Source organism: Bactrocera tryoni, chromosome 4 (genome assembly GCF_016617805.1).
Source record: "Bactrocera tryoni isolate S06 chromosome 4, CSIRO_BtryS06_freeze2, whole genome shotgun sequence".
In the NCBI taxonomy this organism is placed as follows: Eukaryota; Metazoa; Arthropoda; class Insecta; order Diptera; family Tephritidae; genus Bactrocera; species Bactrocera tryoni.
The window spans coordinates 21514140-21541267 of NC_052502.1; the positions used below are offsets into that span (position 1 = coordinate 21514140).

At 35.5% G+C, this 27128-nt stretch overlaps 3 protein-coding genes across 7 annotated transcripts; 1 reads left to right on the forward strand and 2 right to left on the reverse strand.

The window, feature by feature from the left end:
- Nucleotides 1-25642, forward strand: LOC120773344 (protein shifted). 5 transcript variants are annotated; one of them, XM_040102159.1, is made up of 8 exons: nucleotides 1-132; nucleotides 18723-19005; nucleotides 19122-19382; nucleotides 20940-21119; nucleotides 23306-23506; nucleotides 25108-25203; nucleotides 25275-25478; nucleotides 25552-25642. In XM_040102159.1, exons 2-8 carry the CDS (start codon nucleotides 18729-18731, stop codon nucleotides 25581-25583), a joined length of 1251 nt encoding a protein of 416 aa, XP_039958093.1. In that variant the 5' UTR covers nucleotides 1-132; nucleotides 18723-18728; the 3' UTR covers nucleotides 25584-25642. The 5 variants fall into 5 exon arrangements, with proteins under 5 accessions (XP_039958093.1, XP_039958098.1, XP_039958097.1 ...); XM_040102164.1 differs by having other exon boundaries at nucleotides 20940-21083; XM_040102163.1 differs by having other exon boundaries at nucleotides 19140-19382.
- On the reverse strand, nucleotides 23601-27068 carry LOC120773347 (5-demethoxyubiquinone hydroxylase, mitochondrial). Its single transcript, XM_040102167.1, has 4 exons — nucleotides 26997-27068; nucleotides 24044-24434; nucleotides 23849-23967; nucleotides 23601-23780 (listed from the first exon to the last, which is right to left on the reverse strand). Exons 2-4 carry the CDS (start codon nucleotides 24423-24425, stop codon nucleotides 23622-23624), a joined length of 660 nt encoding a protein of 219 aa, XP_039958101.1. The 5' UTR covers nucleotides 24426-24434; nucleotides 26997-27068; the 3' UTR covers nucleotides 23601-23621.
- Nucleotides 25793-27074, reverse strand: LOC120773348 (RNA-binding motif protein, X-linked 2). The gene is made up of 2 exons (XM_040102168.1): nucleotides 26997-27074; nucleotides 25793-26649 (listed from the first exon to the last, which is right to left on the reverse strand). The coding sequence occupies exon 2, from the start codon at nucleotides 26613-26615 to the stop codon at nucleotides 26181-26183; it is 435 nt and encodes a 144-aa protein (XP_039958102.1). The 5' UTR covers nucleotides 26616-26649; nucleotides 26997-27074; the 3' UTR covers nucleotides 25793-26180.
- Between the last annotated feature and the right edge of the window lie 54 nt (nucleotides 27075-27128).

The following is a 27128-nucleotide window of genomic DNA, read 5'->3' on the forward strand; positions in this document are numbered from 1 at the left end:
TAACTTGAATGCGATACGGTGTGAACGTGAACGTGACTTGATCGCATCGACGCATCGACCGATCAGAGACCGACCGATAAGCGGCTAAGAAAAGCAAAACAAAACAAACTTTCTGTACGAAACTTGAAGCGGGTAAATTGAACTTGGTGTTTAGTTGAAATTCTACTTGGAAAGCCAAAAAACAAAAACAACAAAAACGAAATCGCAACAATAAAAGGCTCTGCTTAAGGAGCATCATTAGCAAGTAAGGTGTAGCGTTGTTGTGTCGCATTGCTGCATCGAGTGGCGGCAGGAGTGTGTGGCGGTGGCAAGAAGTGGTATAGCGCGTTGCTGGGTCGTTCGATGGCCTGATGTGGCTTTTTAACTCTTTTTTCCTCGTTTTATTTGCTTTGTTGTTGTGGTGTATGAAGTGTGTACAAAGTGTCTTCGCTGCCATGGTGTTGGCCATTTTAGCAATTTACTTGCCAATCTGAGAAGGTCTTAAAAATATATGCCCATACATACATACGTATCGAAATATGCATAATTGCCCGCGTGTGCGTATATGTATGCACTTACTATATACTACATATATATGGGGTTGTGTGAGCAAACATTTTTGAATTTACCTGTGCGCAGTGTACGCTGAAATATTTATTTGCTAAACTAATTGAAATGTTATTGGCGATGATTAAACAAAAATCAGCAACAGATAAAATGAATTATCTTTTGACTAAGTGTGGACAGTGTTTACAACTTTGTGGCAAATAAAGGGCCAGTACGCTTAAGGTTTGATTTCCAACTCGAACTTTTTGTGTATATTTTTACTGAAGACACAGCAGTTAGTACAATAATTTATATACAAGTATGTACATATGTATATAAGCATGTGTTCGACACTTGCACCCACTAACATCATTAATGGCTTTATTGTATGTACATATGTACATATTTATATAGATGCAAACATATAAACATACGGTCAAGTGTCATAAAAAGCTCGTAAAAGTTTGCGGCTCCGTTGTTGACAATTACTGCATAAAAAACAAATTTGCAAAAAATTATACATTCAGTAAAAATTTGCGGCAACAAACCGGCTGAGCCACATACTTACATACTTCATATACACTTACACATCTGTTATCGCTATGTGCGTCTGGGCGCATGTATATTTGCGTATGTTTATTGATTGATATATTTATTTTTAATTTGGAATATATGGTATGCACGTTTAGCAGTTCAATCAAAATTTATATTAGAGCGGGTTGGATTTTTTTCTATAAAATCGCGTGTGCCCGAAATTTTTTACGGTTTTACTGAAGAACTTTGCTTAAGTGGGGAGCCTGATTTAGAAGCTTCAAAAAATCGATTTTTTTTGCTTAAATCTTTTTAAAAATAATCTAAGAATATGTCCCCAAAGTTTTAGATGGGAATTTGAAATATTTTCGAAGCTACATAGAAGGAAAATAGTGACCGAGCGTCTAAAAGGAGGATAGAAAAAAACTAAACTTCCTATGGAATTGGGGAAAAGTTTGCTATCTTTGGCAATAAATTATCTTCTATTTAAACTAAAAAAAAAACTATGAAAAGTCAAGTTTGAACATATTTTTAAACAACATAAAGTAAATTTTTTTTGGTTAAAAACCACTTTTTTCAATTTTTAAAACAATTCTCAAATTTTACATTTTTTCCGGAATGTTTTTAGTTTAACTAGAAGATAAATTATTAAAATATATGAATCTCTTTGAATTTCTTGTTTCCAATAGAAATTGCAACCTGCATCCTGTCCGCCGTCCGACAAATGCACATGCGAGATACATCGGGCAAATACTTCCCAAAGGCAGAATATAAAAGATTTCGTACCCAAAAAATTTGTGAATGATGTTTAAATATATAACTATAAACCCTAGAAATTTTGCTTTAATCACTTATTTCTTTCCTTTTCAAAAAAATCCTCAAAAAAACCGATTTTTTGAAGCCTCTAAAGCAGGCTCGCCCCTTAAGAGACTATGCGTCTAAAGCTGGTTTCGAGCCAGCGATTTTTATGGCGAAGTTTAAAAAATCTAAACAATCAGTCGTTTGGTACATATGTGTTATAGTTGTCTGGCTGATGCCGATAAATGATCAATAGAATATAAAAATTCACCTACGTATTAACTCATTCCGATTATCTAAAAAACTGTCATTTGGATATCTAAAAAACTAAAGTACAAATTTTTATAATCCCTAAAAAAGTTCACCTTAAAATCGTTGGCTCGAAACCGGTTTTAGACCATAGTCTTTTAGACAAAGTTGTTCAAAATAAACTGTAGCATATTTCCCGCATAAGAAATTTTTTCCGTTTTTTGGGCCACTGTAAATCGTCCCGCTCTAATGTATGTATGTATATGCCTTTGTCGCACAAGTGCGTGTTTTTATGACAATTTTGAGAGCTATATTTTTATGAGTCCTTATCGATTTTTGTGGACCAAACCAAGTTTTTTTTGATAGTTTTAGTCATAAGTAAGAATTTATCATTTTTTCAAAATTAGCTTCAAAAATCGAAATATTTGCCTTCAAGGTATAAAGAGATAATTATCTTGATCAGTCAGTTTGAATGACATCCATATGCTACAGTCGTCCATTCTGATCAATTTCTTCGAAGACTTTTGCGTTACTTTAGGCAATAATCTGTGGCAAATTTCGTGAAGATATCTTTTCAATCGAAGTATTTCCCCATTTAAGGAGCAGATTTCGATCGATGCTAAATTTTTCGGATATTGACAGCTCCGACAAATGAGCAGCTTCTTTGGGAAGAATGTACGTTTGCAAATGTGATATTCACGACGATTTTAAAAATTTGCCCTAAATTATTTGAATTATTAATTGTTTTCTTTTTTTTTTTTCAAAGATTAAGGGGGTATTCTACTCTAGAAGCATGAATTTCATGTAATTTTTAAAGTGTCGTAAAAAAAAGGCAATTAATATTTTTACTATCCATTTTTTATAGTGTTTTATTGATATCTTAAGAATACAGGAAAAAAATTTACAATAAAATATTAAAAATTAAAATAATTAGATTAGAGACAGGTGTAAAAAAATGGCGCATCCTGGTGACATTGATCCTGACTCTCCTGGTGGTCTGAAAAAAAAATCAAAAGAAATTCTTAATCAGTAAGGATGCTGTTATAGTCCCTATTTCAGGGAACATGAAAAATTTTTTTTTGAGAAATGGCGACTGCCTGAAAATAAAAATCATTTTTTACGCTTTTTTTTTGGGAAATTCCTGAATTTTTTTAAAATATTAAAAAAAAAATTTGACACGTTGCTGGTAGGAACGATAAAGGATTATATAATGAAGGTTCACACAAAATTTCAAGTAAATCGGTTGTATAGAACTTGAGATAACGCCGGTACCGTGTGGAAAAAAGAAGTTTCGAGAAAAACGCGTTTAAAAAATTCGATACGTCCGAACCGGTACTAGTTACTAAAGTAACTGCAGCTCTTAAAATAATTTTAATTTTTTAAAAATCCTTTGGAGGATATGTTCTTAATGGTCTAAACTTTAAATATATAACAACTGAACAAATATATAACGATCGAATTTTTCAAAATTCTAGAGTAGATTACCCTCTTAAAGTTGCATCTTGCTTGTAGCATCTCTCATATATCTAAGCTATACACCCTTGAAATAGAAAGAAATCGTGGGTGATATTTCCAATATACATACATATTTATTTTCTTAATAACTAACATACTCTAATTATTAATGATATTTCCAATATACTGACGAACTTCGAAAGCTTGGTGTCTAACTTCGGGAAATGGAGAAATAACTTGTTAACCTATGACTCAATCTCTCGAAAAAAATTAGTTTGGTCCAATACCAATTGTACAGTGCAATCAGTTTTTGCAAAAGGAAATGTATATCAATATACACATACATATATGTACATATATACCTATGACGCTAAAATTCGAAATAATTTCCAGGAAATAATATTAAAAGATTTGCGAAAACCTAATTATAAATTTATTTGCGAATCTGAAATATGCTTCTGAGAATTTGAATTTCAAAATACAACAACACGGGATAATTAACTTAAAACAAATATTGCTATGAACATAATTGTGAAGAAAGCAATTTCCACTGAACAATAAAATTTCTTATTCAACTAATAGAAAAAAGGGAACGTTATATATATATATGTATGTAAAAGATCCTGGCCGACGTTAACGGCATTAAATTAATCGGAAGGGCGTTAGACATTGTGTGCTAGATCTTAGGTTGAGTGATGTTTAGGTTATCTTCGGTAAAATAAAATAAGTTGATGAAAGTCAATATGATATAATATGAGAAGTTGAAGTGGTTCTATACAAAATTCAAACTGCGTCATCAGAACAAGACGTGCCAATTTAAATTTGTCAAGTATTCAGCCAAGGTTGGGTGGGCCATACGCATACTCCAGTTTCTGTACTACTTGGTGTGAAAGACCTTAGCACTTATCTAAATTGTTCACTCTTGTTATCTCAGTTTAAAAAATTTGGCACAATTTCGATATATGGTCGCTGTTATTAAACGATTTGACTATTTTTAGAAGAACAGTCCAACGTGGAGACTGGCATCATAATTGAATTGGTTTCTTACACGCTGTAAATTGTAGATTTATTTGTATTAATATATGTATAATTTAGAGAAGTATTCAAACCTTCCACTCATCGAGTGCCCGCAAATATGTAGTCTTGCATCAAAAATGTGAGTGAAAAGTATGTATGTACATACATACTTACTAAAGAAATATTTTTGATGAAAAAATAATCGGACGGTGTAGCAAGCAAACTGATTATGTTATATGTTAACAAATAACAAAAATTTCAAACAAACGTCTTTAAAGAATTCAGAGAAATATAAAAATTATTTTATTGGAAGCAGCTGCTGTTCGGCGGCTAATTGCTGCTCCAGAAAACAGCTGTTTTATTGCATTTCATAAGGGAGATTTTTTCAAAGCGACCTAGGTATTTCTAGGGTCGTATTATTAATATTTATAATTATTAGTCATTTAGTGTATCGTAAATTTTCGGGATTCGACAGCGAGCGAATAAAAAATGGGGTTCGCTCTCAGTCCGATCGTATTTTGGTCATATATAAATTTAAAAATTGAAATTCAAGAGCACGTTAGACTTTTAAACTTCTTAGCTTTTATTTCGATGATTTCAAAATTAGGATTTGACCTTTGGTTTCCGCATTAAAAAATTTCAAAATCTATTATACTATAAGGCATGCGTGATGATTCCAAAAATTAAAGATTCCTATTGCGAACTGTTTGACTTCCGTCTAATTTATCTCTACACTTATTAAAGAATTACTATTCTGCAAGCTTACGCAAATCTCACTTTAACTATAGTAATTTCACGTGAAAACCCATTCGTTGAACCCATTTTCAAGGTTGGTTTGACTGTCAATGACGTCGGTGCCAAATATCACATCAAAATAATCATTAGTGTTTAGTATACACTTCCCTTTCTGAAGTATATAAAGGGCATTCGGCGATTTTCGCGATGAGTGAAATTATTCAAGAAAGAAGTTCCATTAAATTATGTGTGCGGAATGAAAATTTTGATGCGGAAACGTTCAGAATGTTGGAAAAGGCCTTCGATGATAATTTTTTGTTGCAAGCAAGTGTTTTTAATTGGTACAAATTATGCAAAGAGAGTCGAGATCGCGTTGACGATGAACCACGTCCATCAACCAAACAGGACGATAATCAACACGCCAATAAAAAAAGGAATTGGTGCTTGAGAATCGACGATTAACAGTCAGAGATCTTACTGGCATCGTTTGAATATCGGAAGGATCTGTGAAAATCATTTCGTAAGATCATTTGCACCTAAAAGTGAAAGCTCGATTGGTTCCAAAGTCACTCAAATTACTATTTTTTGCTCAAAGTAGTAAACACAGGACCGTGGAGAGAAATCTTGGACTCGGTTATGTTTGTTGTAAATTTTGTTGGAGAAAAAGTCAGCAAAACATTGTTGCGGAGAATCGGGTTCCTCTGCGAACTACGAGCGTGGGAGGAATTGTTCCCGATCTCCGTTCTCTCTTCTTCACTGAACACTACATATCTGGCTAGCTTCACTTGATAACAAAAGCTTAAAAAGTTTCAAGTAGTAAAATTTGAAATCATTATCCGCTATATGCTTCCAAACTTGAATACTTCCGAATTAATAAATTCCGAGTGCCACAAGCAAATTTTGGTCCGCTGCACTTAAACCCAGTTAGCAAATGGAAGGGCTGCTTTTATCCTTCAAATTAGAAGCGATCAGCTGTTGTTCTGTTTAGATTTAGATGTATGGTACTTACACGTTTTAATTATGACCTTTCTTACTTATTGATATTAGGACAGCTTTATTGAACTCCCTCTCTTCTCTCCTACTTTACCTATACACACGCTAATGAACTTCGATATAACAAAAAAACAATTAATACTACGAATTGATGTCTTACTCAGCATGTCCATGTAATATTGCATTCTCATAGCATAAAAACAAACAATCACACATACGTACTTGCAATACGCACACACACATACATACAATAAAGAGGAAGTGACCATTCCCACGCTCAAATAGATGTTTTATTAACTCATTCCTTGGCCCTTGAAATGCTTTTGTCACATTCTGCTCATTTGTACACATCAGCAACAGCATCAGTCGACACCTCCTTCTCCAGCGGTGATGTACTTGTACGCCTAAACGCCTGTGTGTATGCATGTGTGCAAGGGTGTGATTTGTTTTTCTTTTGCTTTATAATGTTGCTGTTGTTGTTTTTGGTGCAGCATGTGAACACTTTCAGGAGCAAAGAAAAAAGTGAAAAAGTGAGGTGTAACATACAGACAAACGCTCGTAGATGGTCAAGCAAATGAACAGTTGAGACGACCGACAAACAGTTGGACATTGAACGAGAATACCTGTAATATCTTTAGAACCAGAAGAAAAAAAAACAACAACAAAACAAAACACTAAAAAAATAATACGGAAAAGACAAAAACAACACACTTTTAAATCCCACAGACTAACTGGCTAAGCTAAACGGCTTTCGCTTATCGCTTGCTCGGCTAGCTGTGCAGGGTGGATATGCGGCTGTTAGCTGTTGGCAACGGTCATTTGGCTTGTTGGGCGTCTCACTGCCTCCAGTTAACCGGCTTTTTGACGCTGATCGCATTTTCCGTAATTTATTTGTGCCTCATTTCTTTCATACACACATCGATATATTGCAGCCATGCATTGGAGTTGTTAGTTTTGGCTAAAAAGAGACTAGTTCTACGATGTGTGCAAAGTGATGGAAAATGGGTGAAAGCGTAACAGTAAATGGAAGCGATTACGTCTTAGTTGACATTTATTACTATCGTTCGTCTCTGAGTAGATTGAGTTCATAACTACCACCTCGTTAATTCTGTGTTCAGCATCCAGAAAAGGCCAAAAACAAATTTATTGAAAATTATCTTTGAGATATAGGCGGAAAATATCAAATGATCTCTTGTTCAGATATCGAGCCTAAAATGAGGCTCCTATGCGGTTATATCCACTTTCGAAATTCAAAAAGTCGTTTTTTTTTGTGTTTGGAATCCGCCTTATTGCCAAACTCAAAATTTTTACAAGTTATTTGATCGTTACCTGCATTCATCTATAATATTGGATAGTCGAAAAAGTCTTTTCGTATTTTGTAAATATATATCGTTGCAGTCGTGTATCTCCAGTGCAACCAATCACATTGTGTCATACCATATACATATATAGTGGCGGAAAGGTGAGCTTCATTCAACAAAAAAATTTAAATTTGGGCAAGTTGAAAAAAAAAGTTATGTTATAAAATATTATGTTTTAAAATTTTTGTATAGAAGGCGAAGAATGCCACGTACGCCACCAATGAAATTTGTGAAGTTTACGGAGTCAATACTGTATTAGTTCGTGTAGCACAACAATGGTTCGCTCGCTTCCGTTCCGGAAATTTCGATGTGTAAGATGCACCTCACAACGGTCGACCTATCGTTGAAAAATTCGATGAAATTATGAAAAATATTGACCAGGACCGTCGCATAAGCAGCCATGACATCGCTAAGGACCTTAACTTTCATCATCAAACGGTTTTGAACCATTTAAAAAAGGCTGGCTACGAAAAAAGCTCTTTGTTTGGGTACCACATGAAATGTCTATGAAAGTTTTAATGGACCGAATTAACATCTGTGATTTTTTGCTGAAAAGAAATGAAGTCGAACCACTTCTGAAGCGAATAGTAACAGGAGACAAAAAGTGGATCAAACGCTACAATAATGTGCGAAAAAGATCATGGTCCAAGCGTGGTCATGGTCCAAGTGGGGTGAAGCTCAACAAATGCTGAGTGATTGGCGGGAATGGAAAGGAATCATCCGCCACGAGCTGCTCCAGCCTGATCGAACGATTCTACATTTTACTGTCAACAACTGATGAGATTGAAGCAAGCAATCGAAAAAAACGGCTAGAACTGATGAACTAAAAGGGCTTCGACTTCCATCAGGACAACGCTGGACCACACACATCTTTGATGACTCGGCAAAAACTGAGAGAGCTTGGCTGGGAAGTTTTGATGCATCCACCATATAGCCCTAACCTTGCACCATCGGACTACTATTTGTTTCGGCAATGCAGAACTCTCTTAATGGTGTAAAGTTGGCTTCAAGAGAAGCTTGTGAAAATTACTTGCCGCAGTTTTTCGCCGAGAAACAAGAAAAGTTTTACACAGATGGAATAATGTCTCTAGCGGAAAAATGGCAGAAATTGATCGACCAAAATAGTACATATTTGTTTCATTAAAGTTCATTATAATACGAAAAGACTTTTTCGACTACCCAATAATAATGATTTTTTTGGTTTTGATTTGAAAAAACTTTAAGTAGAAAATCTTCCTCACCATGATATACTTGTGTTCAAGTTTTTTCAGAATAAATCGCCGATTACATTGCTCAACAAATCTTAAGTAAAAATTTACGGCTGATGTGCTAAGAGGTTTGTGTGGTATTTGAGTTGTAATCTCATTCATTCAAAATATGATCCCTTCGCCTTGAAAGTCTATTATGACTTTTGGTGAAAACGTCTTTGAAACCAGGTTATTTCTTAACCATGCGAACTGCTTCTCATTAAATTTGACTTTATCAGCAATTTACAGACGTCACATTAGCAATTGCTTATGAAATGCTTGACAATCGCCCTCTCAAGAAAATAATGGACTAGTGGATTAAATACAAAAAATTTTGTTCACTTGACTCTCGAAACAATCTATTTTACTATAGGGGAAAGGAATGAGCATTGCTCGTCTGTAAGTTACCGGTTGGCTACTTTTAGCAGCTGCAGGTGTGCAGACACGGTTGGTGCGGAAATTCGAAGGAAGTTACTATACCATACGGTGATAGCAATCTACAGAAGCTACCCACTAAAAGACGTAGAAAAAACATAAAAAAATATATGAGTTGATATATATAGTGGCATATACATATGTATGTATGCAGAAGCAATAACACGATAAAAAACAATGAAATGAACAGCAAAGACGGCAAAAGTCAGTGGCGCGTTAATTTTTTAAGTAGTTAAATACGTGCTCACCTCGCCACACTCTTCAACGTTTAAATTAAGGAGTTATGTTGACTCTGCATTCACAGGCATACCCACGTGTATATGTTTATATGCACATAGGTACACATGTTTGTATGTCGTTATATTTATACCTTGTAGTAGCACCAGCAAGAGCGTTAGTGATGTTGTTGCTGTTTATTGCTCTTTTTGCCGGCCTCTTATGTTGATATTGTTGCGCTGTTTTGATAAGCAGTTTTAGCCGGTTTGTTGCCACAAATTACAGTGTTCAGAATTGGAAGAATATGCGTTAAACATCTGTATAGCATAGTCGATTCCACGATCTTAAACCCACACTGATGGGGTTCACCTGATTGCTGACTGTCGGCGTAAGCTTAAGGGTGAAAAAATACAAGTTTTAATTAAAACCTTAACTTAGAACTTGGACAAAGGGAAAAAACTGAAATTGGATTTTTGGCTGATATTTTTACAAAAAACTGAAAATTTCGCGGATTTTTTTTCAAATAGTTTTAATTGAAAAAAATCCTTAGCCCACGTCTTTATTAATTCTATCTCAAAGACCTGTGTAAAATTGCATGAAGATCGGTTGAATAGTTCTCGAGAAATCTTGCCAACCGACTTCGAAAATACAGTTTCGAGAAAAACGCGTTTAAAGACGGAGCACTTAGCCTAGCTAGACTCGAGCGCACAAGTTCTCAAAGTTGTATCTCCGAAACTATTACTCGGATCAACTTGTAAATTTAGGAGAATATTTTAGAGGCGTTGTGTTAATAGGACAATCAAAAATTAGATTTTTTGAAACCCGTTAACCCATGTAACACCTTAAATATAGAAATTGATTTGGATTACTCAGCGTCACGGTCTCTCAGCTCTTAAAGCGTTTTTAAAATTATGGGATCTTTAAAAAGATCTTGTGATATCTTTTTTCATTATACTTAGCAACAACCGACGTGTCGGGTGTGGACAACTTTTACAGCGAAGAAAGTTAATTGCAATTATTTTAAATATTTAAACAAGTATGTATGTCAATCGATCCACTGTGAATCGGTCTCATTTGGTGTTTCCACTTACTGTGTCGTGGCCGTCATTCGCGCCTTCGTAGCAATAATAATAGTGATTGTTGCTGTTGTTGTTGGTGATACGTTCTTATAAATCATGTTCATTCCGTCCTCTCTGTTTACGTTGTTGCTGATGATTTCAAGTATTATTTCTTTTGTTATTTTTTGTTTTTGTTAATGGCTTGTCAAACCGTGCACTTATCGTGTTACCTCTTCTTCAACACTTCGTTCACCTGATGAGATCGATAGTCGATGCGGCACAATTCTTGCTACCATCGCTTGAATTTTCGTTGATTGTCATATGCAATTTCATATATTATATAGAAACCTATATACCAGCATATTTATACCCATTACAGCAACAATATGCATATTGATTGCGAAGTTTGAGGGGTTTTTAAGGTGTCGATATCGATCATAACCCCCCTATGTTCAAATGCAGACGCTAAAAGTTTGATGGAAGAATTTGAAGTCAGATATGGATGCCAATTTTTCGTTTTGTAATATTAATAAGTAATATGTGCTGTAATGGGTATATTTCTAGCTATGTGTATACGGTATACAAACTTATTTCTGTATAACTCTTTTTGTTACTAAGTGGCAAGCGAGATAGTTGTAGTTGACAACATTGTGGCGTTCGGCAAATGTAGCGGTTTTCAGATTAACTTAGACTTAATACATATTTTATCATCCTTAGGATAGAATTTTCTCAGGAAAAGATCTACCTAAATGTTAGATTTTAGTTTGCGAAACATTTTCTTCAGTTTGTACAAAGAAAGATCCTTTTGGTTAGTAGGAATCATCAAGAATTTTCTTAAATGGAGCAAAAGAAGTAGTTTTCTCGAATTCTTAGAATTTAAATGGATTTCCGACATCAATAAATATCAAGAATCAATTATATCTGAAGATTAGAAAACTTGTCGTAAGCTAGCAACGACGGTAATGAAGAGACGAGTGAGAGAGAGAGACGGTAATCGAAGAGTGACAATTTTAACTCATTGCATGACTTTAATGCGAATAAGGTCTCAACTAGTACACTCTAAAGTATACCGGAAATTCTTAAAATATACTTATCCTAGTTTAGAAGTTGATCCAGTCAAGCCCTGGGGAAACCTCCAAACCGCTTAATTAACTTAAAGCATGTTGTGTTTCTTCCTAATCCTCATTTTTGTATAACGCCCTTTGCAGACATGATGCCCTAGAAGATCCTCCCTTAATTAGATTCAAGTTCGAACTCATAGCTGCCCACAACCAAAAAGGGGAGGTTTTCGATTCCTGAAATGAATATATCGCGTACCTTAAAACATATTTAGTCTCTGCCTTACCCTGTTCTAATATCCAGTTTTCGCCATGAAACCTTTCTGCAAATGGAAAGCGAACTTATTCAAGAAGAATTAAACAATTGCGACGCTTCCTTCTGGGTGTTACAAACTTCGTGACAAACTTAATATACCCAGTTCAGGGTATAAAACCCAGCATATATCAAATCCAGCAAATCTTGCATCGGAACACCTTGCGCTCATCAACTGAACACCTACGTATTAGTCTATTCCAAAGTGAAATTAAAAAAGCTTGAGTATATCTTTTCTACTGAAACATTGTCTTCTTTGCCAACGCAGCGTGTTACTTTCGTTGCTGCTTTTGCATGAGACCGAGATTATTAGCGCAGTTGCACAACCTTTCTGCTGCTACTTAGTAGTTCCCATAAATGTAGGCATACCGATATAACATTGCATTAAACCTTGCCAAATATGAGCACACACACATATGTCCGTGTATATTGGACCCTTTCAGTTGTCCAGCTGCCTGTTCAGCACTACCCAGACGTCCGTTCGCCTCTTTATACTTTATAAATTTCTCACTTACACATACATACGCACATATATATATGTACTACATACTATATATACCAGATGCGTTTGAAACACTTTTTTGCTGCATTTTTTGTTGTTATTATTATTTTTTTTTTTTGGTTCCTCAATATGTTGTCGTTTCGGTTCGAACTGCCCGCTGTTCGACGCCTTGGTGTTTATTGAGGTGTTTGTCCATTTAAGCGTTGCCTCAATTTGCTCGTTGAGCCTTTTTGTTGACGACGTTGTTGCCATTTTCTGTCCTGCTGTTGTAACTTTGACTTTGGTTTTCTTCTTTTATGCGCTAATGCATTGCTGTTGTTGCAGTGGCTCTCTTGCCACTTGTATTGTTAAAAGTGCAGGTCCACTGGTTGCCGTTGTCGTCGTCGGCTTGGTCGGCTTGGTCGTCTTGGCCGTATCGTCAACATCGTCAATTGTCTGTCCACATTGCACAGCAGTCAAGCGTCAGGCAAATGGAGCAGTGAGCTGGCTCACTTAGTAATAAGGTGTGAGAAAGGCAATAATCGTAAAGAGCTAACAAATTGTTTGCTGGAAGTTAGTGTCCGATGATTGTGTCGTTGCCGTTTACGTTGAGCAGATATTGTGCATCTGTTATATTGTGGTGCGAGCGCGCTGGTTGCATTTGTGCCGCCTACAGGTGTTGATGTCGGAGTGGTTAAGTGATAATTAATGGAATATTGAATGTGCCGGTTCGGGTAGCTGATTACTTACCGTGCATTATGATTACATGTGTAATAAAAATGTGTGTGTGTGTGTTTTTTTTTTCAATTTAATCTAACGCGTATAAATATAAGTATTTGATATTTTTGGTCAAAGGCACTTAATGAAATCAAATTGCGAAGCTGTGAAGTAATACCGATCTCATCTATTATTGAACTGTAATCGAAGAATATGAAATTAGTGCTTTCTGATATCGCCTCTAATGCCTGCTGCAAGTTACTTTAAATATTGGACTTCGCATTTAATAACTTGAAATTGTTTATTTTGTGTTTGGAAATCTAACGTTTTCCTTGATTCAAAGTGTATTCATTTGTGTATAGAAGGATGGTGGAAGGTAGGTCTATAACTTCAGATCCATTTTGTCAATTGGTAGCATAGACCAAGGGAATGCATCAATATTGAAATCGTTCAAACAAATTCGAAATCGTTCTCAAAGCAACCGTTCGAATCTAATATTGAACTGAGTAACCACAGTTTCAAAAACTGAAGTTCCACTCTCCATAATTTTTTAACAATTTCCCTGTTTTATGAGTCCAATGGGGTTAGGCCAGTAGAAAACCGAATCGATAAAAAATTATTCCTAGATTCCTTGTTTATGTTCGTGCGAAGTTTAGTCTACATACTTATATCAATTAGTTTACGACGCCGAAGGTTTCTTTGGGGATTTTTTCCATGCAAGAATTGCATAAAAAGCTTTCTTCAAATTTGTGTTTCCAATGTAATTGCGGTTGTGGAATCGTTGAAATTGTTGCAGAAGCGTTTTGGGCATTCTAATTTATTACGGACAGACTCAAACCATCTTTGGTGGAAACGAGTTCGAATAGAGGTCAAAAAACAAATGCATGACAAATATACTTACCAATACAGGGTTTGTCCGGAAAGTAATAGGACTGAATCAATTTAAATAAATTTATTGAACCAATTGTCACAATTCTTTACTAATTTTCAAAATAGGCTCTTTCTGCATCGATACAGCGCTGCCAGCGTGCTTTCCAATCACTGAAGGCGTCGTGAAAGGCATTCTGCTTGTATCCTCTCTGTCATTTCTAAACACTTGCCTTTCATCGGCCTTTTCAGGCAAGAAAACAAAAAAGTCCGGTGGCCACATCTGGGCTGTAGGGCGGCTACGGAAGCGTTGGTATGCCGGCCTTGGTTAGGCAGCTGTTCACAAAAAAGGCGGTGTGAGCCGGGGCGTTGTCGTGGTGCAACTTCCAATCGGCTGCGCTGTCTTGTCGGACCCGATTGACCCTGCGTCAATCTATTGAGGACTCACACGTAAAACTTGGCGTTGACGGTTTGTCCAGGAAGAACAAATTCATGGTTCAGGTTTTCCCAGTAAATTCGACAGTAAATTAGATTAAGTTGACATGCGTGTATTGGCTCAGCACATTTTGTAGACAATAGTCGATATTTGTATTATAATACTTAAAAATATAGTTTTTTGTCAGTCCGGATCAAATTTGATCAGATTGTATAAACTTTTTTATGCAGTCTATTCATATTAAATTAAGTTGTCAAAGTTAAGCTCTAGACTAGCTTAACCCCTTAAATATTGAGTTCCTAAAAACACCGGGTTTTATCCTGATAATCATTTACAATTTCGAAAATGCGAATTAAACCACTTCATCAAAAGTGCTCTTACATTATCCAACACTCAAATACGCTTTAATATTCATTCTCGTCATATCGAATTCCATAGATCCTACGAGTAGCACACTTACAAATTAAGTATGCACTTACTTCCGGCGATAACTTCATTTTAATTACTCCTTAATTACACTTGGCTATTAAAAAGTAAATTAGTCGCTTGTCAACACCCATGCCCATCAATGAGCATTGTGATCTTCACGATTCTACAAAATAATAATCACGTCCAACCCAACTTCACTACACAAGCATAATTAATTTTAATTGCTTGCCGTTCCCAGACTTGCCTCTGTTGGTTTCTTTCATTCAAAAAGTCCACCAAACGCCTTAAGCAGCGTAGACTTCTTTATTACACTTCGAAGATCGCTGCGAGCAGTTATGCTCGTTGCTTTTCAACTTGCTTGAGAATTAATGGGATATTTTTGTTGTTATTATTTGTTTGTTTACTTGGCTTAGCTCCGATTCTCGAATGAATTGGACCAGATTTTCGGTTTCTTTATACTCAATACGTACCCGGAAAACTTCTAATAAATTTTCACCATAGTTTATGAATTCAGGTTTAGGAAAAATCCACTTTCGATGTTTTGAAATTTTTAGTTACAGGTCAACTCATTCTAATATTCGCTTACTATTGTGTAAGAAAGTTTTGACTAGTTTCAAACTAGTTTTTCTGTCATTCGAGGCATTGATGCGCTTGTCTGGATTTTGATGTCACTCACTTCGTTACTCAATATTTAAGTATTACCCGAGCCTCCTGGGGTAAAATTCTCAAATACAGCCTTCTTATAACTATAAAATCGAAGAATCCAATTTTTCTTGAAAGAAATCTACTCGTATTTCAAATCGAAATATTAAAGCTTATTGATTTTATTTAGCTTGGGTCAACACAGGATCTTAAACCACAACCACTTCTGCTTCAAAGGCGTTTGCTATGTGGTCCCGCAATGCAATTAGCAACATGGTATGTTTCGTTTCCTGTTTGATCACTAGATGCAACGATGTGAGCTCCAGCATGACTTCAAGTGCTGCGGTGGGGCAAGTGCGCATTGCTTCTGAAGCGCAGACACAGGCGAGCCTTTGCAGCTTCGATAGTTGAAGGCCTACCGAAGACCGCTCCATAAGTGACAATAGGTCTTATGATCATGGCATTCAGCCATCTTATGATATCTGGCTTGCAGCCCTGGGATCTGCCGGCTAGGCGTATGCATATCACGAGTGTCTTGGTGGCTTTGGAGAGTGTTAAATTCACAAACCTACTCCACCGTAAGGTTGAGACCCCTCTAACTTCCTGCCACCGAGTGTTAGGGGCTCAAGCCCCTCAGTAAGACTCAAGTGGATGTGCATGCTCTGTACGCATGCTGACTGGCGTGTAGGAGTGCGATTTTCAGCGCCTTCGATCTTATATGAATGTCCACAATCTTTTCAGACTACTTGTATAGTGTAGCATGTAGGTTGTCTTTTGCCACCTACTAAAGGGTTTGCATTTTACAGATCAAAAATATCTGTTCAAGAGAAAGTTCAGTGTATCGTTTCGTTTATTGTCGGCGAACATAGCAGGGTAGGTCCCTGAAATAAAGATTATTCAAATCCATCATGTCTATGAGGAGCTAGGACAAAATAACTTAGTTATAGCCACATTGATACAAAGACCTTAACTTCGGCTACGTCAAAGCTATAATACCCTTCACAGATGCATTTCTTATAGTAACTAAGGGGTGATCGATTTCGAGGTTCCCTACTTTTTGAAGAAAACACACAAAAACTTCAAAATTAATGAGGAATGTTTCATATCTTTCGAGGATCATTATTTGGCATTTACTTTTTGGTGATTATATCTTTCAAATGTTTTCCGCGGTCTAGTCTTAGATAATTCAGCCGTTGAGTCCAATTTTTGGTGATTCTTACGAGCTTTTCCACTGATAATGAAATATGACTGATGATTCCACCGGTTCACAAACCACATCAAACCGTTGTTTTTCTGGGTAAAACGGCAGCTCTTGAATCTCTTCAGGTCTTCGTCCCAAATGCGGTAATTTTGCTTGTTTATATACCCATTGAGCCTGAAATGGGCCTCATTGCTTAACAAAATTTGGTTCGAAAACGTTAAATCTTCTTGGAAATTTTCAAGGCCACATAGAGCGAAGCTCGCGGCTTCAGTTCTTGCACAAGCTATATTTTGTACACTTACAATTTAAGATCTGGATGTAAAATACGCCAAGTTGTTCCATACGTAGCTCCAGCTGCTATATTTTCTTCACCGCGTTCTGGACGTGATCTAATCGGTCGAAGATTATACAATAATGAATGCTCGGTCTCAAAATGAAATGGATGAATAAATATAACATGACAGCTTGACACAACTCACACGTTATCTGTCAAAAAAAGGCTATTGAAAAAAGTACCTGCACTTGGTTCACCCGTTATAAATATATTCCGGCCAACGGAAAGCGTTTTGCTAGTTCTTTCTAACCAAACATGATCTAAGCAACATTTTCGGAGATTGTAGCGTTCTACTTCTTCTTCTTAATAGGCGTAGACAACAGCGCGCCAGTCGTGTACCCAGGTCCTGGTCTTCCTCTGCTTCGCCCGGCGGAGTGTTTTCGTCCATTCGGACAACATGACCTAGCCAGCGTAGCCGCTGTCTTTTAATTCGCTGAACTATGTCAATGTCATCATATATCTCATACAGCTAATCGTTCCATCAAATGCGATATTCGCCGTGGCCAACGCGCAAAGGACCGTAAATCTTCCGCAGAACTTTTCTCTCGAAAACTCGCAACGCCGACTCATCAGTTCTTGTGTAAACCAAACTCTATAAGTCACTCATATTTCCCGTCCTGCTATATGGTGCAGAGGCCTGGACGATGACAACAACTGATGAGATTGTAGCATTGCCTTGGATAATAATCTAAGCCAATTTTATACAGACAGACAGAAGGACGGGCAGATTAGCGGTCATGGCTAAATTGAAACAGCTGATCAATTATGGATATACTTTATAAAGTATCCGACAATTTCTTCTGAGTATTACAAACTTCGTGGCAAAACCTGTACAGGGTATAAAAATAAGGAAACATAAAAAGGCAAAACAGGGGAAATTTTTTCTTAAAGTGATTTATTATAAGCCAAAGATGAGACATTCGGAGTCGGCGTAAAAGACATTTAGGTTGCTAATATAATATATTTATTGTTTCGATGACATCAAGGCGCAATGGGCAAATGGGAGGTGAAGCTGAGCCAACCTATAACATATTTAAAAGTCTATATTAAATATATACGTTGACGTAATTCCTACAAAAAACTATGAATTTCCAAGAAAAATATTTATTTGTTAAATATATTTTTATTACAGACTTATATTTTTGTTTTATTGCAATCTTAATTAGCAACGCTGAAGATTAAATTTGTATGCTACTGAACATATTATAGACCTCTTACTTATCATTACGTATAACGTCCACTTTGCAGCTTGCACTAATCAAACTTCTAATCGCACTGTCCTTTAGCATTTTATAGCCGACATTCCGGGTTACCAGTAACGACTTATTCCAAGAAAAGATCCTAAAAAATTCATTACAGCCACAAGATAAAGAAGTATTTCGCAGGAAAGCCACTTCATATGTTTATAACAGCACTTGACAATAACAGTTATTGACTGGAACAGTCGTTTCGCCATTTATAGCAAATAGTTTTTTCTATTGCCCCAGTATGCATAATGCACACAGCAACATTATAACACTGCCTATATACATACAAACATATATACGTTAGGTATTCGTACATAATCGGGTATATAAGATACAAAGTTGCTTGCTCATCATATATAGTATTAATGTCATTGCAGAGAAAAATGTTTTACCATACACAGATGTCAGCAATCAAGTGGTTCTATCTAATATCGCTGATGCTGCTATTTTGCTGGAGCAGTTTGAGCGAATGCAAAAGGCAACAAGCGCACGCCAACGATGCCGATCATGAGCTTAGGAGTTCAGAAGATGAGGGTGGTGGTGGTGGTGCCGGCGGCAATCTGGGCAATGGACACCAACAGGCGCATCGCAAAAAGCATCGTCAGCATGACAATAAGCTGTCATTGTGGATCAATGAACAGCAGCTGAATATGCTAAGTGGTAATGTATTGCTAAGGGGGAATCTCCGCCACACTCCACAAGCGCAGTATGGCAGGGACTCCCCCAAACGTGTATTTGTTTCCATAAAAAAACCGATCTGATTTTCAAGATTAAAGCACTTTTCTTTCCACAAGGATTCGGTTCGCATGGTCGCATCTATGCCATTGAAAATGGTCATGTGTTTAATTTACCTGAAATCAATGTCTACAAATTCTTGATTATACCCGCCGAAGTGAACTACGTGAATTTCACGTGGAAATCGGGCAGCAGAAAATATTTCTATCACTTCGATCGTTTGATCTCGCTAGATCACAATGTTTTGAAGGATCCCAAGCTTTCAATTGCGAAGAAAGGACGCGTACCGGCGGAAGAGAAAGGTAATCAGTAATTATGTATTTCATATATTAACTAAAAATGAATTTAATTCTTTTAGCTCAAAATGTACGTACATATTTAGGGGTTACATAGTTTTCCTTGATAAAAAAATTGTTTTTTTTTTCAGCAATTATTTTCTGAATTTTAAAATTTAAGCTTTTATTCGAATTTTTTATTGTTACAAAGTAAATAGTGTATTACAAAGAAATTCTGAAATTTTTTGAAAAAAATATTTTAAACTCGCCCATTGCAATGCCATTTCCGGTAGCGCCTCGGAAAAAAGATGCGCCAGCGGCAGGATAACTCCTTACACGAAGTGGAAAAATACGTGTTTTAGTTAAAAGCTAAAGTTAGAACTTAATCGACGGAAAAAAACTGAAAATTGGATTTTTGGCAAACATTTTTACAAAAAAATTTATATTTTAGGGAAAATTTCGCGACATTATTTTTTTTTCAAATAATAACCGAAAAAATCCTTCCAAATTTTTGAAAATTGTATCTCAAAGACGTGTTTAAAATTTCATGAAGATCGGTTGAGTATTTCTCGAGAAATCTTGCCAACCGACTTAAAAACACAGTTTCGAGAAAAGCGTGTTTAAAGACGGCGCTATAGCCTATCCAGCCTCGAACGCACAAGTTCTCAAGGCTGTATCTACGAAACTATTACTCGGATCAACTTTAAAATTTAGGACAATATTCTAGATGTGTTGTAGAATTTAATAAGACAATAAAAACCTTAATCCATGAAATGAAGTAATCCCTTAATCCAGGAGAACCTCTGTTTTTAGTTGTCTAGCGGTTTTTAGATTTGTCTGCTTAAATTATCTCAAATCTCAGAAACCAAAAAAAACGGATAATGATCGAAAGAATAGTCAACATTTTGAGAAAATGGCGGTTCCCAAAACAAGTAGTTTTTTTTGTGAAAAAATTTACGTTCAAAACTTCAAAAATCGAAATTATTATAAAAAATCGTTACCTGACAAATATAACCAAGAAAATGAGTAAATCTGGCTATTTTAAGTCAATCGGTCTGGTTTTTAGGAAAAAATTTCTTCCCGAGCTCTGAAAACCGAAACTATCTAAATGTGAAAAAATAAAGATAATTTTTTTCAAAATTTCACACTTTAAGCGGCACAAAAGGTGTTCTATGAATATAAACGAGTATAAAGAACAGGTTCCCTAGACATTCCACGTCGACCCGATCGTAGCCGATTCATTATTGTATCTATAGTCCAGTCATTATAGTAAGTTCACCTCGGAATTCGATATACCCATTTATATGTATGTCTGTAAATACTTGTATATTGACACCCTAAAGTTGTCTCAAAACCTACATATGGCAGGTATATCCTACCGAGATTCTTACCTAATTTAAGCTTAACTGACTGGACTACTATCTTCTTTAATGTATTCACCCATATTCTGGCCAATTGAACCGATTTCAATGGCGAGTAAAATATTTTCGAAAAATAAAATTGTGTAGTGGTAAAAAACGAATATTTTCCAATATAACACTGAAAATACACTACAATCAATTTATATTTGTATTTTACTTACAGATTTTAGTATTTTCATGCCGTGCGTCCACAATAACTCAGGGACGGCTATGTTCACAATCGGTTTGTCCATACAGAATCGTCGAGAGAAGCTGTTGCCTGGCACGCCGATACGTTTGAATTTCAAAAAGGAATGCGCACACAGAGGTAACGCTTCCATCTCTACACTAACATCTTCGCAAGGTAGTGTATAAAAAGAAATGCTTCCTTTACAAAAATACATACATACAAACTATAAAAAAACATTGGCTTCTAATATACATACTTCTTTCGAAATTTATTTTTCCGATAACCTCAGTGGGAATATTGAAATTACTAAACATTGTTTTATAAGTCGAAAGGTAGTCCATAACTTTGTACTTTTATTTAGTGTCAACTTTTTTCATTTCGGCTTAATTATCGATCTTTCGGAGTTAGGTCAGCCTAGAACCCTCAAAAAAAGTAAAATTTGTTCTGAGAATAGTCACTTTTTTCAATAGGGTCGAGGGCAACTCTAGGGACTTGTCCTTTTTGAAACAAAACAGTAAGGAAAAGTTTACTTTCTAAGGATCCGAACATTAAATACTCTTGTGAGCCATAAGCATTTAAGGAGACTCAAATAGATCGATAAGTCTGCAAAACATAACCTTACCGTTATGTACTTTTTAACGTAAACCGGATGCTCGGAAGATTCTCATGTTCAACCGACTTAGTAATTTTTTTATTATATCTATAAATAGCTCAAATAAGTCGTTCTCGCTAGTTAATTTTAAGTCTACCTAATTCGCTTCACGTCATTAGATCATGCAAGGCATCTGATCAAATTTGACCCGAACCAAAAAAATATTACTTTTAAGTATTTCAACTTTCCCGAGTTCATTAAAGGCCATTAAGTTGTTCAAAACATCTCATTAAATTTAACAAAAAAATACTTTTTCACGTATTTCAATACAAATCTTTATTATCGCCTTCAAAATAAACTCATCAGCCAATACAAGCAAACAAACGCCTAATCCAATTCTTGGTACACTTGTTATAAGACTCGGCTGAGACGGCTTTCAGCGAATTTGGGTTTTTCGGTTAAAACTTTTATTTGGAATTTCGCTAGTTTATTAGACTGTTTCAAAGTCATATTCATAAATCCACGTCTGGTCAAAAATGTAGGATCCTTATCGTTGTCAAGCATCGCTTTTGTAACCTCTACTCGACGTCGTTTTTGCAAAAATTTCTGGTCTTTAGGTAAGAGTCTCTCATTGAAACGCTTCGTACCCAAAACATTAACCAAAAAGCTTGAACCGAACCATAACAGATATTGAGGTGTTCTGCTACTGTTTGGTCAACACGATGCAGGTGAATGGACGAAAAGTCCATCTATGAAAATTTTTCGATGACTTCACTGATTGCTTTGTGCTAATCAAATACTTGTATTCGTGATAAAGTTGACTGTCGATAACATTCTGCAACATTTTTAATGGTTCTATAGTCATGATTCCATTGAGAACACAAAAATTCAAGTAAGCTCGGTGTTAAATTTTTTTTCCATAGTGAAAATTACCAAACAAATTTTTCGAATCGTAAACAAAATGCTGCCGGACGCAAACTAATTGATAAATGGTGAGCAAACTTTACACGTACAAGAAAAAAATGTTGTAGCAATCTAAAAAAAAACTGTTTTTACAATTCAGTTTGCGAAATTGTCAAATTTCACCAGATGACAAATCTGCAAAAAATTATTGCAGAGTACCGGGTCCTTATGAGAACTACGGACCCATTAGAAATTATCTCAGATTTCCCCCTCTTTCCTTCACTGTCAGATGATATTGATGTTGTGGGTAGAGTGTACCTATTAGGGGGTTTAAAATATTTATAAACGACCGCTAACAAAACATTCATTTAACTGTTCCGAGAGTAAAAATTTATAATTAGAAGTATAAGAGCGCTTAAGCGTAAATCTTTCGTGCAATATAGTTTTGTATTATATTGCTAAATGTCGAAAAAATAGTACCTCACATTCCCACTGCGGTTAAAACACAAACACATTACTGGCTGGCGTTTTTATTGCATTACCCTGACTGTTTAACGCTACGCTTATTAATTACTAAATATAAACGAATGCCTAAAGTTATCACACATACTATACATACATACATACATATATAAATATACATTAAGCACTGCTTGTTGAGATTTGTAGAATGCTTGAGACGTCTAAATGCGGCGCTAAACAGCTTTTGTTTATGCATATTTTTCATATATCCAATACAACTGTTGTTGCTTATTTGCCAATGCTTTTAGTAAGCCTACATTTATATAAAAGCACAAACGTACATTTAAGTAGTAATATTTTGTTTGATGTTTTGTGCTTTTACTTTTAAATTAAATAATTTAAGGTCCGGACCCGGAGTGTAATTTGAAATGTGGCGATAATGGTTTTTGTAATCATAATAAAATTTGCCAATGCAAAGCCGGCTATACGGGTCAATATTGTCAAACGGCATTTTGTTTTCCACAATGTTTAAATGGCGGTAATTGCACAGCACCATCAGTCTGCACCTGCTCCGACGGATATCAGGGTACATACTGCGAAGGAGGTAAGTGCGCGTATATTTATGCGTAATAATAATTTTATTTAAAAACTGCTTTTATACAATACAAATATTTACATACATATAAATATGTAGCAAACAAATACTACATTTTATTTTTTTAAATACGTTTCGAAATAGCAATAGCTGTCTTGCAGCCGATTTTGATAACTTCCGTAATTGCTTTATAAAAAGGTGCCTGTTCAGCGCCGCAGTCAATACCCGTATCATGGTGCTCTTGTTCCTCATCACGGAACTTTGTTATTGTATCCAAGAGTTCCTGAAAGTGCATAGTAAAAATAAAAAAAATATACACAAATTTTTGTTGCCAAAAATACGTTCAATCACCTTATCCGGCTTAGGGGACGCCATAATTTGTCGCAATTGTTCATTGTAATGCTCCACGATGACTGTTTCCACAGCAACAGTGCATGCCATGGCAGCTTTCTCACCCAGCAATGCAGTGCCTAAGGCAACGAAACGCTTAAAATTATTTATAATCGAAAATAGTAGCAATTCGGCTATTTTCTATGCACCGCTTACCCGCTCCCAACATAAACCCAGCTACATTCCATATCGGCACCATAACGGTGGGTCGCACTCTGTGCTCTTGTATGAGTTTTTCGAATTTTCTACGATGCTCCTTCTCCTGTTCCCACATGTGCGCAATAGTCTTGCCCATCGGTCCCTTACCCAAAACCGCCATTTGTCCGGCATAAATACGATCGGCACCCAATTCACCAGCATGATCAACACGTATGATCTCATCTGTTAGTTGAGTAGGCCGCTTTCGTAGCGTCGTAGTGGTTTCAGGTTTTTGTTGGCTTCCATGCTCTGTCGCCACCTTTTGTTTGGACTGTTGCAGTATCGGTCGGCATTGTATGAGGCGCCAACTGTTGTTTGATATATTCGAGAGGCGCAACATGCTTAAATACTGAGTGAATGAGAAAAGAAAAAATGAAAGAAAAACAAAAAAAAATAGTTACCACTCAAACATTTTTAATTATAGTGAAGTTCGTTGAATGTATGAAATGTCATATATGAAACCGTTATTGGTGTACTAACGCGCCTAAAAGATACTATGCAAAGTGAAAGCAACAGAAAAGTAGAATTCAAACTTTTATGAGTGTGATTATTACTATTTTTATGTTTAAACCTTTTATTTATTTATTTATTTTATTTATTTATAATAATTCATATAACAAAAAGAGTTTTATTATATAAATACATAAACGCAGCACTGGCTACGAGGCCTTCAGCCGTTAAACCTTTTAAAAATAGTTTTTTATTAGCATTATCATTCCATTTCTGTTAGCAATTCCTAAACGGTTATATAAATACGGATCCGTTCCGGTTAAATCGAGCCGACTGTCTGGCAAACAATTGAAATATGATCTGCTCTGTATATTCTCTAACAGTTAAGGCATAAAAATTTTCTGATTATGCATATTAAGCATGAAGAATTGAATTATACGATTTTTTTTTTTATATTACGGCATCAAACTTAGATTTTTTATATCTGCCAACTATATTACTTACTAAAGTTTAATTTTTGCAAATAGGTAATTCAACCGCATTAATTTTTATCAAATTGTTGTTATATTTAGGCATCTGCTCTGAAAAATGCTTGAATGGTGGCAAATGCATACAAAAGGATAAATGCCAATGTTCAAAAGGTTACTATGGGCTGCACTGCGAATTTTGTAAGTATAAACACACAAATTTTCTATTACTTTTAATTACATGTGTATGTGTTCTTTTTCAAATTGTCTAGCCAAATGTGTGATTCCTTGTAAAAATGGCGGTCGCTGCATAGGCCCCAATATTTGTCGCTGTCCAAGCGGTTTGCTGGGCAACCATTGCGAAATAGAGCGCATACAACGCTCAACCTGTAGGCGTCCTTGCAAGCACGGCGTCTGTACGGCGAATAAAACATGTAAATGCGATCGTGGCTTTTACGGCCGACATTGTAATGCAAGTATGTGGCGTAATTTTCAATGGCAATTACAATTACAACAAATCATACTAATTCTGTTCTTTCGTTTTCACAGGAATTAAAAAACACCGTAAAATCCATAGATAGGCATATCTTATATTTTGGACAGATCTCTCCGCTTTACACTTAACTACTTCGGTTTTAATGGAAATAATAAATTTGTAAAAAAGTTTGCAGTTTATTTTTAATACGACTATCGCTAACCAACTTACATACATACATATATACTTACATACATAAATATTAAAAAATTTCTCCAAATGTTTTGTGTAAAAAGTATAATTAATACTACTATATTATTCGTCTGCCCAGTAATGGCACGTTAGAATCATTTATTTCTAGAAACGTTGTGATAAACCATTTTTTTTTTTTTTGTTTAATTAATGTAACAAAATTTTACTTCAAGGAAGTCTGAAAATGTCTAATTTATAATTGGAAGTAAGCATTTTTATAAAATAAAATAAAATAAAACATGAATTTAAAATAAAAAAAAAAATCATAAACTTTCAATTAAGATTTGATTATATTATTTTTTGCCATTTGGACAGTCAAGCAGCAAAAGAAAGTAAGCAAACTAGCAATGTGACCAAGGTTATATTTAGGCATATTTTAGTGCGACAACCCGCATACTTATAATACTTTTCATTATAAACAACTAAATTTGTTTAATTATTACATTATTTATTATCGTTCCTTTTTTTGCACCACTGCTTTTGGTGCACAACCCTCTATACACAATCTAAGTGTCTCCTCGTCCATTTTCTCATTCTCCTTTGGTGGTTTATAATCGGCCACGTGATCCACGCGTATTGTACGCCCAAGTAGTTTAATACCATTTAAATTATCAACTGCCAAGATAGTGGAACGTTGGTCTTCGTAACAGATAAAGCAAAAACCTTTTGACTTTCCACTACTTTTATCCCTTATCAAATTAATATTAACAATTTCGCCATACTGTGAAAAAACACAGATTATATCGCCTTCTGTTAAGGTGTAAGGCAAACCACCAACAAATATCCATGCTGAATCCTTATACATATCATGCCATGATTTCTTGCCACCTTTTAAATCAGTTGCACTGAGCTTAAGTACATTCTTCACATTTGTCATAACATTCATGTTGAGAATTATAATATCAAATGTAGGTATATTCCTGCAGAGAGTGGTTGTAGAAATTCTTAGTTTAAAGCAGATATTATATTTTCGTTTTTACAATTTATTAGACAAAGGTTTACAATGTCGTTGGCATATAAAATTTGGATCAGTAGACATATGATAAATAAACACTTTTTTCACTTCTCTTACTAAGTGCTGGTGAAAAAGATAGCCTAAGGAATCCTTTCTGAGATTCCACTCAGGAGTTAAGTAGATTCAACTATGTTATGAACAATGCGGAGTATAGAACCGCCTTAATGCACTAGGTAAGTAAATATCAAATACGCTACGGTTCCAGAGATTTCCAAAAAATAATTAAATAGTGTATATACTATTCGTACGTACCTGATATTTCTTTTAATTTATTTCTTTAAATAAAATGCCGACAAAATAAATTATGCACTAAATTCACAAAACAGCTGCTTGTAAATAAACTAGCACGGTTGCACAAATAGCAGCAAAGCGATGCCACATACG